The sequence below is a fragment of the Zootermopsis nevadensis genome, unplaced genomic scaffold (genome assembly GCF_977971745.1).
Source record: "Zootermopsis nevadensis isolate Lab colony 2312 unplaced genomic scaffold, Znev_1.0 Znev_ptg000005l, whole genome shotgun sequence".
NCBI lineage: Eukaryota > Metazoa > Arthropoda > Insecta > Blattodea > Termopsidae > Zootermopsis > Zootermopsis nevadensis.
In genome coordinates, this window is record NW_028259137.1 from 1,288,643 (window position 1) to 1,301,985 (window position 13,343).

General features: G+C 35.0%; 1 protein-coding gene across 4 annotated transcripts in view; it reads left to right on the forward strand.

The window, feature by feature from the left end:
* Positions 1 to 13,343, forward strand: part of LOC110839547 (integrin alpha-PS3) — a 36,323-nt gene that overhangs the window by 3,379 nt on the left and 19,601 nt on the right. For 3 of the 4 annotated variants that reach the window (XM_087343346.1, XM_087343345.1, XM_087343347.1), the window contains exons 2-10: positions 2,694 to 2,824; positions 3,260 to 3,363; positions 6,094 to 6,223; positions 8,140 to 8,210; positions 8,736 to 8,784; positions 8,882 to 9,004; positions 10,155 to 10,246; positions 11,203 to 11,436; positions 12,296 to 12,410. In XM_087343346.1, the coding sequence (XP_087199472.1) occupies positions 2,694 to 2,824; positions 3,260 to 3,363; positions 6,094 to 6,223; positions 8,140 to 8,210; positions 8,736 to 8,784; positions 8,882 to 9,004; positions 10,155 to 10,246; positions 11,203 to 11,436; positions 12,296 to 12,410 (1,049 nt within the window). Of the gene's footprint in view, positions 1 to 88; positions 1,048 to 2,693; positions 2,825 to 3,259; positions 3,364 to 6,093; positions 6,224 to 8,139; positions 8,211 to 8,735; positions 8,785 to 8,881; positions 9,005 to 10,154; positions 10,247 to 11,202; positions 11,437 to 12,295; positions 12,411 to 13,343 lie in introns of those variants that run through there. The other variant, XM_087343348.1, reaches the window with a different exon arrangement.

Sequence of the window (13,343 nt, forward strand, 5' to 3'; positions counted from 1 at the left end):
TCTTCATTGAAACAAAATTGCTTGCATTTCACTTTCCTTAATTCCGTCGATAGCCACTCCGTTTTAGTAGCAGCACATTCAACCCACTCCTACCCCCACCCTTCCTACTTGAGTTGAGCCGAGTTGCCAGTTTACAGCGGACCGTAGCAAGTGGCAGTTCATTGTTAGTTGTAGAAATAACTTGTAGCAGTAGCCAAGATGTCAGGGAATACAAAAGAACTAACCTTTAAATAAAAAGTGCAAGTGTTAAGATTTTTAGAAGCTTGGAGTAGAACAGCTTATAGAAGCCTTCGGAATTAGCAAGACTTTTGTGAAAACAAGATGCAGAGAGTAAAATACTTCGAGTGGATGAGACATGAAACGATAAACTTTGCAGAATAGTAAGAAAAAGCAGTAACGATTATATCGATAAAAATATTCTCGATTGGTTCCACAAAACGATAGGGTTAAATGTTCACGTTTCTGGTCCTGTGATTCAAAGAGTAAGTCTCAATTTTACCAAAGAATTTAATGTTCAGGATTTTCAGCATTAAATGGAAGTTTCGACAGTTTTGGGGAGATAAATTTAATTTTATTTATAAAATCTCTTGAGTGTGGAATTAAATGAAGTGTCACAAGATGGAGTAAAATCCTGGAAGAAAAAGTTAGTGGAATGATTTCGTGTTTCAAAGGAGGAGACATGCAATTGAATGTGGATTCGTCCTTCGATCGATGCCAGGCCAGACACTAGCAACAAAAGGAATCAAATGCAGAAGAGGCAGGACCTCTAAGGACCAATTAAGTTTTATTAGCAGCAAATGTTACGGATGAGAGACTACAACTATTTCTAATTGGTAAAAGGAAAACAACCGACTTGTTTTCATAAAGCGTACATGAACAGTTTGACATTTATCTGGAGATTTACGTAAAAGGTGTGGATGGACCAGTGAGACACTCATTGAATGGTTTAATATCGTTAACAGAATGACGAAACATCAGAATGGAAAAGTTTTAATGATTGTGGTTAACTGTCCGTTTCATCCAAACTTTGAAAACTTTGTGAAACATGTAAGTAAAATTTATTCCACGGAATGCTTCAACAGGGCATTTTGATAATATCGAAGGCGCTGTCCAGAAAGATCCTAGTAACTTCTGTTATAGCAAAGTCCGATAATTTTCAGTACATAAATATATTTTCGAAGTCAGTGAATGTGCTGGATGCTGTTTTATGGTTTGCTGACGCGTAATGGATAAAGTTAATCCCGAATCAATCAGTGCAGGCAACTCTCGGTTTACGAACGAGTTCGGTTCCAAGACGTTCGTTATACGTTTTTGTTCGTTATGTGTATCTTGCATTCCTGAGATTTTACGATACGTATCGTATACGTTAGCAGCCATTTTAAGGAATTAAAGCCATTTACTAAACATCGAATGGTCTATACAATACGTTTTATTATAATGTATGTATGCGTTATGGTTTATCGTATACTATACGTAACGTAAAATAAAATAAGTAAAGAATAATAAAACAAGACATCGTACATGTTAATTTTAATCAGAAACATAAAGAGTTACAAAATTTTCTGATAATTATTGAAATAAATACATTTTTAAAAGTTTATTTATTTAAATCTTACAATCATGTTCACTATACGTTTGGCACTTCGTCTTATAAGGAACTCTATCTATTGGCGACTTTAAGAACTTTTGAATGAATTGTGACGTTCGTAAACCGAGAGTTGCCTGTAATTACTTCTCCAAAGCAGGATTTGTTTTTAATTGCTTTAAATCAGACCAACAAGAAAACACGACTGTAGATTTGTTGGGACTTAAAAATTACTCTTTTTAGAATCATCGCCAAGCTGTAAGATCACTTCAAGCGAATTTATTAAAATGGACAATGATATTGCGATAATCGATATCAAACGAACGAAATTAAAATTGTGTTGATCCCGTATTATGGACGTTTTTTTAAATGTCATAGAAACTTTTTAAAATGTTATTTGTATATCGTAGCTCTTCTTAAATTCATTTCCAACCCATATAAAAATTTTAATTTTATTCTTAATGTATTTTCCTAGTTCTATAATTTTGTTTTTCAGACATTCCGTCCTCTTGTTATTGAAATTTTGCTTTCGATCCATACTAATTTAGCCTGCTTCATCGTATCACATAATTTAGAACTTTGCTCACAAAAAGTACTTTATTATTCTTTAACATGTAATAATCTAAACATTCTCTAATAAATTTTGGTTCCTTTCCACTGATATCCCAAGCTTTACTTTTACCCTAATTATCATTTGAGTCTTCCCAAACCTGTAAACCTGTTTCAGTTATTAACCTGCCAATATTATGTTTTATGTTGTTTATATTTTTGAGACGAGATGTCTCATATAAAACTACGCGTTTACCATCGCCAAGACCGAATTCATTAACTCATGCTTCTTCAATGATTGGTCGATCGTTGGTTTGGTTAATTTTATAACATAACTTCGTTTGGTAAACTAGTCTATGAAAGATGAGTTAGGATAAACGTGGAAGAACGCGTATGTAAATATTTTAATGTAATATCTCGTTTTTGTCCTGAGAAATTTGGAAATAAATGAGAAACTGTAGACAGCGAAGTAATTTCACTGCGACAGAATAAAAGAACTGTATATTATTTTATAGTGAGATGTTTGATTATCGAATATAGGGCACGGATAATATTTTAGGTTGGTGGTAGGCGCTCCACGTGGTAATTCCACTTATCCTGAGCATCGTGGCGTCTATGAACCGGGGGTTGTGTATCAGTGCGGTTTGGACAGGGGGAACAATTGTCAACACATCGTCTTGGCCAGCAAGGGTAAGTTCTGTTGAAGACAATTTCGGTAAGTCTGCTTTAGGACTGCACTGCACTCAACACCATACAGAACACAGAACTTTGAACGAAGTTCCAAAGTCTTGTAGCCAATTTTAGAAAAATGTAAAACAAATACATGGTTTTAGATTTAAAAAAGACCATATCTCTACAGATTCTTTTTGTGATGAAAGATAAACACGTGTTTCGGGTTCAAAACTTGGTCCAAAGACAGGTTATTTTGAGGTTTATCTTGGTTTTCGTCAGTCCCTCCAGGCTTATGCCAAGACGACCAGAAAAATATTAAGAAAATATTTCCGTATTAATCCGAGTCCCTGGAACTACTAATAATTGCAGAACTAATATTTGCCCCTGAGATTTAATACTGGAATGGTGATTAATAGAAATTAATATGTGAATGCAAAAACTAATTAATTATAGGTAATATTGAACCTGTGGATTACAATTCTCCAGTCCGGCCAATGAGAGAGAATTCTTGGCTTGGAGGAGCTATCGCAGTGCAAGACAATGGTGAACGTTTTGTGGTGAGTAAATTTCGCTCAGCGCGTTAAAGTCACTCAGCTCGTAAACATTCTTAAATAAACACTAAGGCTACTCTGTTTTACCTGAAGGACCACGTGTTTATTACTTAACGAAACATAAAATAAATCTGTCATGATTATTCGTAAGACTAAAGTATTTACCTAAATCCACGGAGTAAGAAATCCTTATTTAGACGCTAATAGTCACTCATATAGTCATAATATACCCTTTGTGTTATTTAAACTCAAGGTTCATTGCCTTGTTTACAAGATAACGCATCTGTTCCCTGTCTTCAGACAGACGAATCGAGTTCTAATCTCCACACCCATTAGACTGTGTGTATTTCAAGACACTGATGAGATTGACAACTGAGGGACTGTTTAACCCTTCGAAGCCGAAGATCGTCTAAATATTATTTATGAATTCAGTCCGTATCGCGAAGAAAACACTACACCTCACCATTACGAAAATCAGCTGGTTAACCCTTTGAAGCCGAAGCTCGTCTTCATAATATTTACGAATCCAGACCGTACCGCGAAGAAAACACTTCACTTAACCATTAGAAGTCGAATCAGGCGGTACCACATAAGATTTAACAAAAGAACACCCCGGTCAAAGCCTTAAATACTGCCGTCTTCCGGGTCGTAGCGTCGTATAGTCTGGTAGAAGTTTACTAACGTTTCGGAGGTCTTTGCTGCTTCCATCATCAGGAAGCTACGACCTCAAATTCTACTGAGGGTTTTCTTGATTGATGTTCATTAATTTGACATGTTGTATTTTTATAAAATTGAGTCTATTTTACGACTATAGTACGAAAAGTAATAGGTCCTAAGACGGAGGAATTAACAATAGGATGGGAAAAATGTTGCTTGCTGGAAAATTTAATTATTTTTGGATTTGCGAGAAGAAATTTAGTTAGACGTTCATATAGACACGTACAAAAAGTTTTTAAAAATTCATTACATATATGATATTCTATGAATAGTGTGCAACTGATGTGAAATTTTTTCTTGAATTTAATTTTTATTAATTATTTTACGTTGTATTATATTCTGTGGCGAATGGAATTTGGGCAAAAGAGCCTGTTACCTTCAAGTGCTCGAGGATAAATTTGCAAATAATAATTCTTACTCGTTTATTGTATACGCATCAAAGTACAATATTATGGCGTGTTATATTCAGAAATATTTCTGAAATTATTCTTTCAGTAATTTTGTAGGATTGCACTGACGGGGGAGCGATAAGATACAATATATTTGCCTACATAGGACAGCACAACATAAAAGCTGAAAAACATATTTCTCGACTGTGATCCAAACTTACGACCTCACTTTTCGAACAGTTAAGGCCTGCGACTTAGTCCGCTTTACCATATTACAGTAACTTAACATTATCCGTTTCAGTAGGGAAATATATTCTCTCGGACAATCCGCTAAAATTAAAGATAAACACGCAAATGTAAGAAAAAAGTAAATTTATTTACGGATAAACATCACTTGTAGCCACGGTGGTCTAGCGGTTAGAACGCTGGCCTTGTAATCCTGGGGATCTCGGGTTCGATTCCCGGCGGTGCCCGAATTTATAACTTGTGTTGGGCAAGGCCGTGGTCTAGGCAACACGGAGTTTTCCTCCGGGGACTTCCCCGGTTTCTCCGTGGCATCCCAACAATTACTCCATTCACACACAGAAGAAGGCAATGGCAAACCACTTCTGGATCATCTGCCAAAAACGTATATGAACAGGTCCCAGTCCGAGAAAAGATGGAAGGATCCTGTTCATATGGACCTGTCGTCAGACAGAACACTAAATAATAATAAGATGAGGTGGTCTAGCGGTTAGAACGCTGGCCTTGTAATCCTGGTGTCTCGGGTTCGATTCCCGGCGGTGCCCGAATTTATAACTTGTGTTGGGCAAGGCCGTGGTCTAGGCAACACGGAGTTTTCCTCCGTGGCATCCCAACAATTACTCCATTCACACACAGAAGAAGGCAATGGCAAACCACTTCTGGATCATCTGCCAAGAACGTATATGAACAGGTCCCAGTCCGAGAAAAGGATGGAAGGATCCTGTTCATATGGACCTGTCGTCAGACAGAACACTAAATAATAATAAGATGAGGTGGTCTAGCGGTTAGAACGCTGGCCTTGTAATCCTGGGGTCTCGGGTTCGATTCCCGGCGGTGCCCGAATTTATAACTTGTGTTGGGCAAGGCCGTGGTCTAGGCAACACGGAGTTTTCCTCCGTGGCATCCCAACAATTACTCCATTCACACACAGAAGAAGGCAATGGCAAACCACTTCTGGATCATCTGCCAAGAACGTATATGAACAGGTCCCAGTCCGAGAAAAGGATGGAAGGATCCTGTTCATATGGACCTGTCATAACACAGAACACTAAATAAAAATAATAAACACCACTTAAATTTTTAAATATTTACTAATTACGAAATAGGTTTTATATAAAATTTAAAACAGCACATACCAACTAAATAAAAATATTCCAACGGAGAGTAATAACGAAATGTTACCTTTAAAATTTAGATTTTAGCAACAATTCATTTTGTAATTATTGTATTTATTTAATTAGCTTTAAGCGTTTTAAATTTTACAACAGATATTCTAAATAAATGTTTAATTTTCGTGTAAATCAGATAGAGTCCGGTTAATCGGTCCCCAGCTGATCCGGAATCTACTTCACGGCTTTTAACTGTTATTATTTTGCACACTTTGCAGGCCTGTGCACCCAGATGGAGAAATTCCTATTATCGTTGGAGTGATTATTCTTATTTCATGAATGGTGCGTGCTATTTAACAGACACCAGCGAATCAAGAAAGGAGACGATACTACCACTCAACGATATAAGTACGAGAATATTATTTTGAAAATGTGAAGCGTTGAATATTCCGTCTAACATAAATAAAAACAAGACGTTTTGAGATCAATTAAATAAGCATTGAGTCATAAACAATTTTCACGTTGATATAGAAGTCACCAAAACTTAAAAGTTTCAAAATAATGAACTTTATGATCATTATCAATTGTCTTTAAATTTTAATAAAAAAATAAACACAAAGTTTTTGAAACTGGAATCTGTGTATATCCTCAGGTAAAAAAAACCTGTACTGTTGGGCTCAACTTTGAAACAGACAAAAATCAAGACGATGAATAATTTTCAGAAATTTCATTGTTTTAAAATGCGCCAACGTCACATAACTTCAGATTTAATTTTTAAAAACTAAAGTTTATAGAATTTGGTAATTTATCTTTTCAGGCTTCGATTGCCGGTGCCTGAGGCAGAGAAATTTTCACGATTTTCCTCAGTTACTAAAAGAAATTAATTAACGCAGAATATTTTGAACCTGCTTTATTCCTCCAATTTTATCAAAGTTCCTTCAGACTACAATTTGCCTGTTTCTACGTCGAGGTCAACGGTCTTATAAATATGATGAAAGTAACCCCTGTTTCTACAGCAGGGCTCGCGAACCATGTTCCCACGGACACCAGGTTGCTCACGCGGAGTTTTAGATAACATTTACGTAAGCAGTTAAAGAACTGGGATTTCTGCCAATGTTTACGTCTTATGTTTTCCTATTTTTCGGCTAGGGTTTTAAATGTGATGAAGATTTATTAATGACCACTTAATCGTAAAATGTGATGTTTTTAACGTGCATATATTTTCATAAGATAGTATAATTGCGTCATATTGTGAATCAAATATTAAATTAATTATTCGGTTTTTGTCCGTCTAATCACAATTATATTTAAAATTTATAAATAAGATAATTAAAATATCATTTTATGTTCCACATCGAATAATCGATTTACATTTGGAACATTTTTACAACATGTTTCGGTTTCATCGAACCATCTTCAGGTGTAAAATTATATCAACAAACTTAAAACTCAATTACAATTTCTGTTGTGTAGCTTTTTGGTGATGTTTTCTGGTGATGTTCATATCCAGATTATTTTCATATATTGGAGCGAATGTATTGTTTTGAAGTGAAATGCTTTTGATGTTCTACATCGACCAAAGATGAGATTGTAGACACGTTGATGTGTCTGGAGGTGTCTAGAAGTACTCTTCGATATGATTCGTTGAAGATGGTTCGATGAAACCGAAACATGTTGTACAGCTACTTAGATATCCATGTAGCATTGAACGAGTTATGCCAGGAAGAAATTCAGTTAAGGAAGATGTAAAGTACAGGCAACTCTCGGTTTACGAACAAGTTCCGTTCCAAGACGTTGTTCGTTATGTGTATCTTCAATTCCTGAGCTTTTACGATACGTATCGTATACGTTAGCAGCCATTTTAAAGATTTAAAACCATTTGCTAAACATCTAATGGTCTATACAATACGTTTTATTATAATGTATATACGCGTTATGGTTTATCGTATGATATACGTAACGTAAAATAAAAGATTAGTTTTATTAGCCAAGAAAAGTTCAGTATAATTATCATATAATAATTTTATGATAATTATTGTAATAAATACATTTTTTAAAAGTTTATTTATTTAAATCTTACAATCATGTTCACTATACGTTTGGTGTTTGGTTTTATAAGGAACTCTATCTATTGGCGACTTTAAGAAATTTTGAATGAATTGTGACGTTCGTTATAGCGAATGTTCGTAAATCAAAAGTTCGTAAACCGAGAGTTGTACTTTATACTATAAATAGAAGTAGGAATCTGTTGTTTGTCACTTTTCTTTGTAATTTAAAGGATTTTAAAGGTTTTCTTTGTATAACTGCAGTTTTCTCTATTTCAGATAAGCAGACCCTCCGTAATTATTATCTTTATTTGTACGGCGAAGCTGGCTTTACTGCACATTTCCCAAAGGTTAGAAAAGTGATAAAAGTTTTTAAAATATTCTGTAGCCCATTATTTCAACCTCGAAATCATTTTTATTTATATTTGAATACCTTTTATTTTCTTCGCTTTCATCTTGTGTCTGGTCTAAAATGTCGTTTTCCAAAACTGTATCAGTTATTTAACCATTTGTATTTCCTATTATACACTCTTGAACATTATTTGTTTCAATTTAGTTTATAAACGTATGTCTTTTCATTCAGGACTAAATTTTGTGTATATACCAAATTACAGTAACGTCTTCAAAAAAGTTTATATTAAATCTGAGATAGAATGTTTTCCTCATCATGTTATATTTATTTTTACAAAAAGATTTCCGTCTTCTGGGTTCTTGCGCTGTGTAGTCTGGTTCATCGCTCTGATGACGGAGGCAGTATGACCTCCGAAACGTTGGTTAACATCTACCAGACTACACAGCGCAACAACCCAGAAGACAAATCTTCATACTCATCGCTGTGAAAACCTCAAATCTTACATTATTTCTACACTTTGCAGAACAGTACCGAAATTTTGTTAGGTGCTCCCGGAGTTTATAACTGGCAAGGTAAGTTTAATAAGTTCCAGAATCTTTATGCCATGAACAAAGTTCTAACTTAACCCAAGATAACCGATTTCTAAGACGTTTTGGTGTTCTAATTCAGGTGCAGTAATTCGAATTAGAGATCGAACATTCTACGATATAAGGAGGGGTATGCAAACAGAAAGGATCACCGACATTCCCACTCCTCTGAATTCATTATTATTATCTACTAACGGTTACTTTGGTAAGTTATTAAAGATATTCTAATAATTTTCATCTTTCTTGAAGATGCAAATCGATACTTGAAAGCCAAACTCTTTCATGAAAATCTCTGTTAAAGCTTTACTCACCGTCGTACGTCTACGTAAAGATATTTTTCAACAAACCGAACGTAGATGTTAAACATATCCATTAGATATAAGAAATTTCACGTGTAAAGTTACTATTTTTTTTAATTGATATGTATTTCACTCCAAAACAGAATCGGCTTGATAAAATGTGGTTATAAAATAAGTTTATATTACCCTATTATGTGTTTGAGCGTGTAATTGCTAATCTAAATATTAGTTTAAATTATCTGATATTTTGAACATAGAGAGCTTAAAATTGAAGACTTATTCAATAATCTTGTTACTTTTATTTAAACACTTCGCCAGAAGATTATATCATAAAAATGCACACAGAAATTCTTCTAGAATTATAGCGAAGAATGTCTGTAGATTAGAGGACATTTTTGTTTATAACACTCGCGAAAGACGTAGGAACTTCCATAAGAACATATGAAAATATTTCGATGATGTAACACACACGTTTTTCATATTTATAAATAATTAATTACACGATCTTCAAATTTTCCGCTAATTTGTCTGTTTATCTAGAAAAATCTAGGAGTAGTAGATGGAATATTTAACTTCTGGTCTTCGAAATTGGTATCAAATTAACAATATTTTTGAAGGAAGAAAGAATTATTTATATATTATTAATTAAATGTCTGATAAGTGCCATATGCATGCTACTAACCCATTTTCCATTAGGAGGACGCTAATAAGTATCTATGAGTGTAATAACATACCATACTTTATGGCTGCAAGTAACGAATCATTAGTGTTAACTCTTACGTCATTACGTGTTAAAAAGTGTTTTCTATAACACATTTTGTGCGTTTAATACTAAATAGTATGATGACGATACGAAACTTTGAGGTTATATTTTACAAATCTTACGTAACGTAAATAACAATTAATAGACAATATCTTGAGAATTGTATCACTAAGTCACATAATTAATAGACGTCATTTATAACAATTATGAACTCCTCTGTCCATGTACAAGAATTGTTAGTGTACATTATAAATTTTTCCATGAAATTCTTATGTATTGTGGATATGTTTCAGGATATTCTGTGAGTTCTGGAAGATTTTTGAGTGCAAGATCTAGCCATCTTTATGTGGCAGGATCTCCGAGAAATGCTCAGTTTAGAGGAAAGGTTTGTGTTTCCTAATGAAACAAGTGTAGTAATTGGTTTATATGTTTTAGGCTAGGCGTGTGCATATCTTAATTTACAAACGCCGATTTAATAATATTGAAATAAAATATAAAAGATATTTCGCACTGAAGATGGCAATAAAACCAACTGTCGAAACGTCATGGCCCTATATTATATGAATCTCAGGTAACATACACTGCCCAAAACTATGTTTTTGTATTTAACGTGGCTCCTTGTAATTAATATCACGATTTGTTACAGGCATATTTTATAGCTAGTAGCAATGCTGAAATGTATTTCAGGATCGGAGCCTTTTAAATATCATCACACCATTAGCAAGTGCGTTTTATACCGTGTTTGTAAACAGTCCGCGATAAAATATTCTGACGACGTGTTTGCAGACAGGTTCACAAACACGTCATCAGTTCTCAGATTCTGGACAAGCGAGAATACGTTGCAACCAATCATTTGTAGCAACATTTCAAAATCTGTTTGGTGAAAAAAGATTTATTTTCCACACCACGTACCTTCTGTGATAAACTTACTACTCCACCGAAGTCTAGGTCGCTGCCTTTGATTAAACAGAAATGTTTTTCAAACTCAAGTTACAACCACTCTGCGTGATGTTTTGAAATAACTAATCAGTTATGGCCACTGCGCGCGCACCTCCACTCTTTAAAAAACATTACTCACGCTACCTGGTCGTACCGTGCACCTACCGGGCCGTGCCGAGTGCACCTGTCTACACAGAACAAGCGAACTCAGCCAGCAAGTAATCAGGTCAGTAAACAGTACGCGTGTTCAAGCCTAATTTCTTTCAAGGTGGCGGCCTTGACGGGGTGAACTGTCATACTTTATGATGCTGAGGTTTCGTTATGGGCACTGTAGCCGCCACAGAGACAGTCTTTCATCTTAGCAACAGTAACATTGGACTTTAAGTAGATGTTTTGTTGTAGGTTTGTATTTTCGACTTTCCTCTAAGAAGTACTTACGACCTGCAGTATATAAGAGACCTCGACGGTACGCAGATGGGCGAGTATTTCGGTGGAGCGCTGTGCGTCGTAGATTTGAACGGGGACCGTCTGGACGACTTGGTCGTAGCAGCTCCCCAGTTCTCACTTCAAGCGACGAACTCGGCTAAGCTCGTGGGCGACGAAGGTCGTATTTACGTGTTCATCAACGGCGATAACGTGAGTACAGATTACGAAGCATGGTTACCAACCATTCAGCCCCGACATGATAATTGAAATGCTTTATACTTACAATTAATTGCGTATTGTGATATAATTTAATGACAAAATACAAATGTGGCTGTATGTGGGATATACGTGGAGAAATGTATGGAGAGAAATAAGCATAAGATGTTTGGATATTGAGAGAGAATAAAACCAGTGTTTTACAATAAATTTAAGAAGAGGTTGGTACAGAAAGTTTACGAAAAGGTATGGATATTCTCAGAGATTAGGAGAGATATAGCGAGGTGAAGAATGGATTCTATAAATTCAAGGTCGTTAGTGGAAAGTTCTGTTATAAAGAAGAATGTTGGATCCACGTACTTAGATGTAAGAAAGTAGTAAGTGGCGGAAAAACTCACAAGTTTAGATCCACAAATAAAGATTACGACAATCTCCAAAAAGTTGGGTTATGTTTACGCGTGCACGAATATAAGTAGAAGCGGGAAAAGTTAGTGATGAAATATGACGAAGAATAAATTATAAACTGTGGGGAAAGAAAATGTAGGGTTTAGCAGTGTAATTCAAACGAAGGTAGAGAATGTAGAAATGTTATAACAAATATAAACAAATTATATAACAAATGTATATTTATACAAACACTTAAACGAATTCAATGAATGAATGAATGAATGAGTTTTTAAATGAGATATGACGACTTTCTGTGATGACGCCCTCTCACAAAACTTTAATTAACCCTTTACGAATCTTTCTATGTAGACTCATTTACAGTAGAGGCTTATTCAGAACGGAGTCCTATTCGTATAAAAATTATATGACGGTATATTCTAGATTCTCTCCTTTTTGGGGTTTGTAGGGAAGGTTTAAGGAGATAACAGGAGATCGGATGATAATGGGAAACCGACGGTACGGCGCGAGGTTTGGTACAGCCGTCGCTAACGTTGGTGACCTTAACATGGACGGCTATGAAGGTGAGTGACGTCACACAATTCAGGGTGACAGACTGCTTCCTTACAAATCCTTTTGAAATAATTATTCAGAAGACGTTCCATCGTTAGATGCTGGATAATTCGAGTCATTGACAGCATTTTAAGTAAATAAATACGTATAATTACACTGGATAGAAGCTAAAGTTTATTGCGTAGTCGTTCTTAATAATTGCAGTTAATAATTTCGTGAGTCAGATGTTTTTAATGCTAAAATATATAAGCATTTTGTTTTTAACTAAATTATTAAAATATGTAACTGGTTACTTATATATGAAAAAGATTAATTGTTGAACATAATTTAACGTATTATTAATAATAATAGGAAATTATTTAAATAGATTTGATTATTGTTTTTGAAAATTACGAGAGAAATTTCAGTAAGCTAAATGGAACGAGACATGTGTTTTCATTTTACGTCACAATGGATCCCAGCTATGGTTGGATTCGAAAGAAAATCTTCTAGCCCCATCTGCTGGTCGCCATATTCGGTGTCATCGTATCTTCGGAAGCAACATGGAATTTTTTTTAAACAACGTACGTGATGGAAAATTACGTAAATAACCCTTTTATGTCCAGTCACACTACAATGCCCAACCGATTTCATACCAAATATAATTAATTCTATATTTTCCCCACAGAATGCGTTTGTGGGTTTCACATGACTAAACAACCATTATTGTCCTAACCTAACCTAAACTAATCTAAACCTAACCTAAACCTAAACCTAAGCTAAACTAAACTAAGCTAACCTAAGCTAAGCTAACCTAAACCTAAACCTAAACCTAAACCTAAACCTAAAGCTAAGCTAAGCTAAGCTAACCTAACCTAACCTAAACCTAACCTAAGCTAAGCTAACATAACCTAACCTGAACCTAACCTAAACTAACATAACCTAACATAACCTAACCCAGCCTA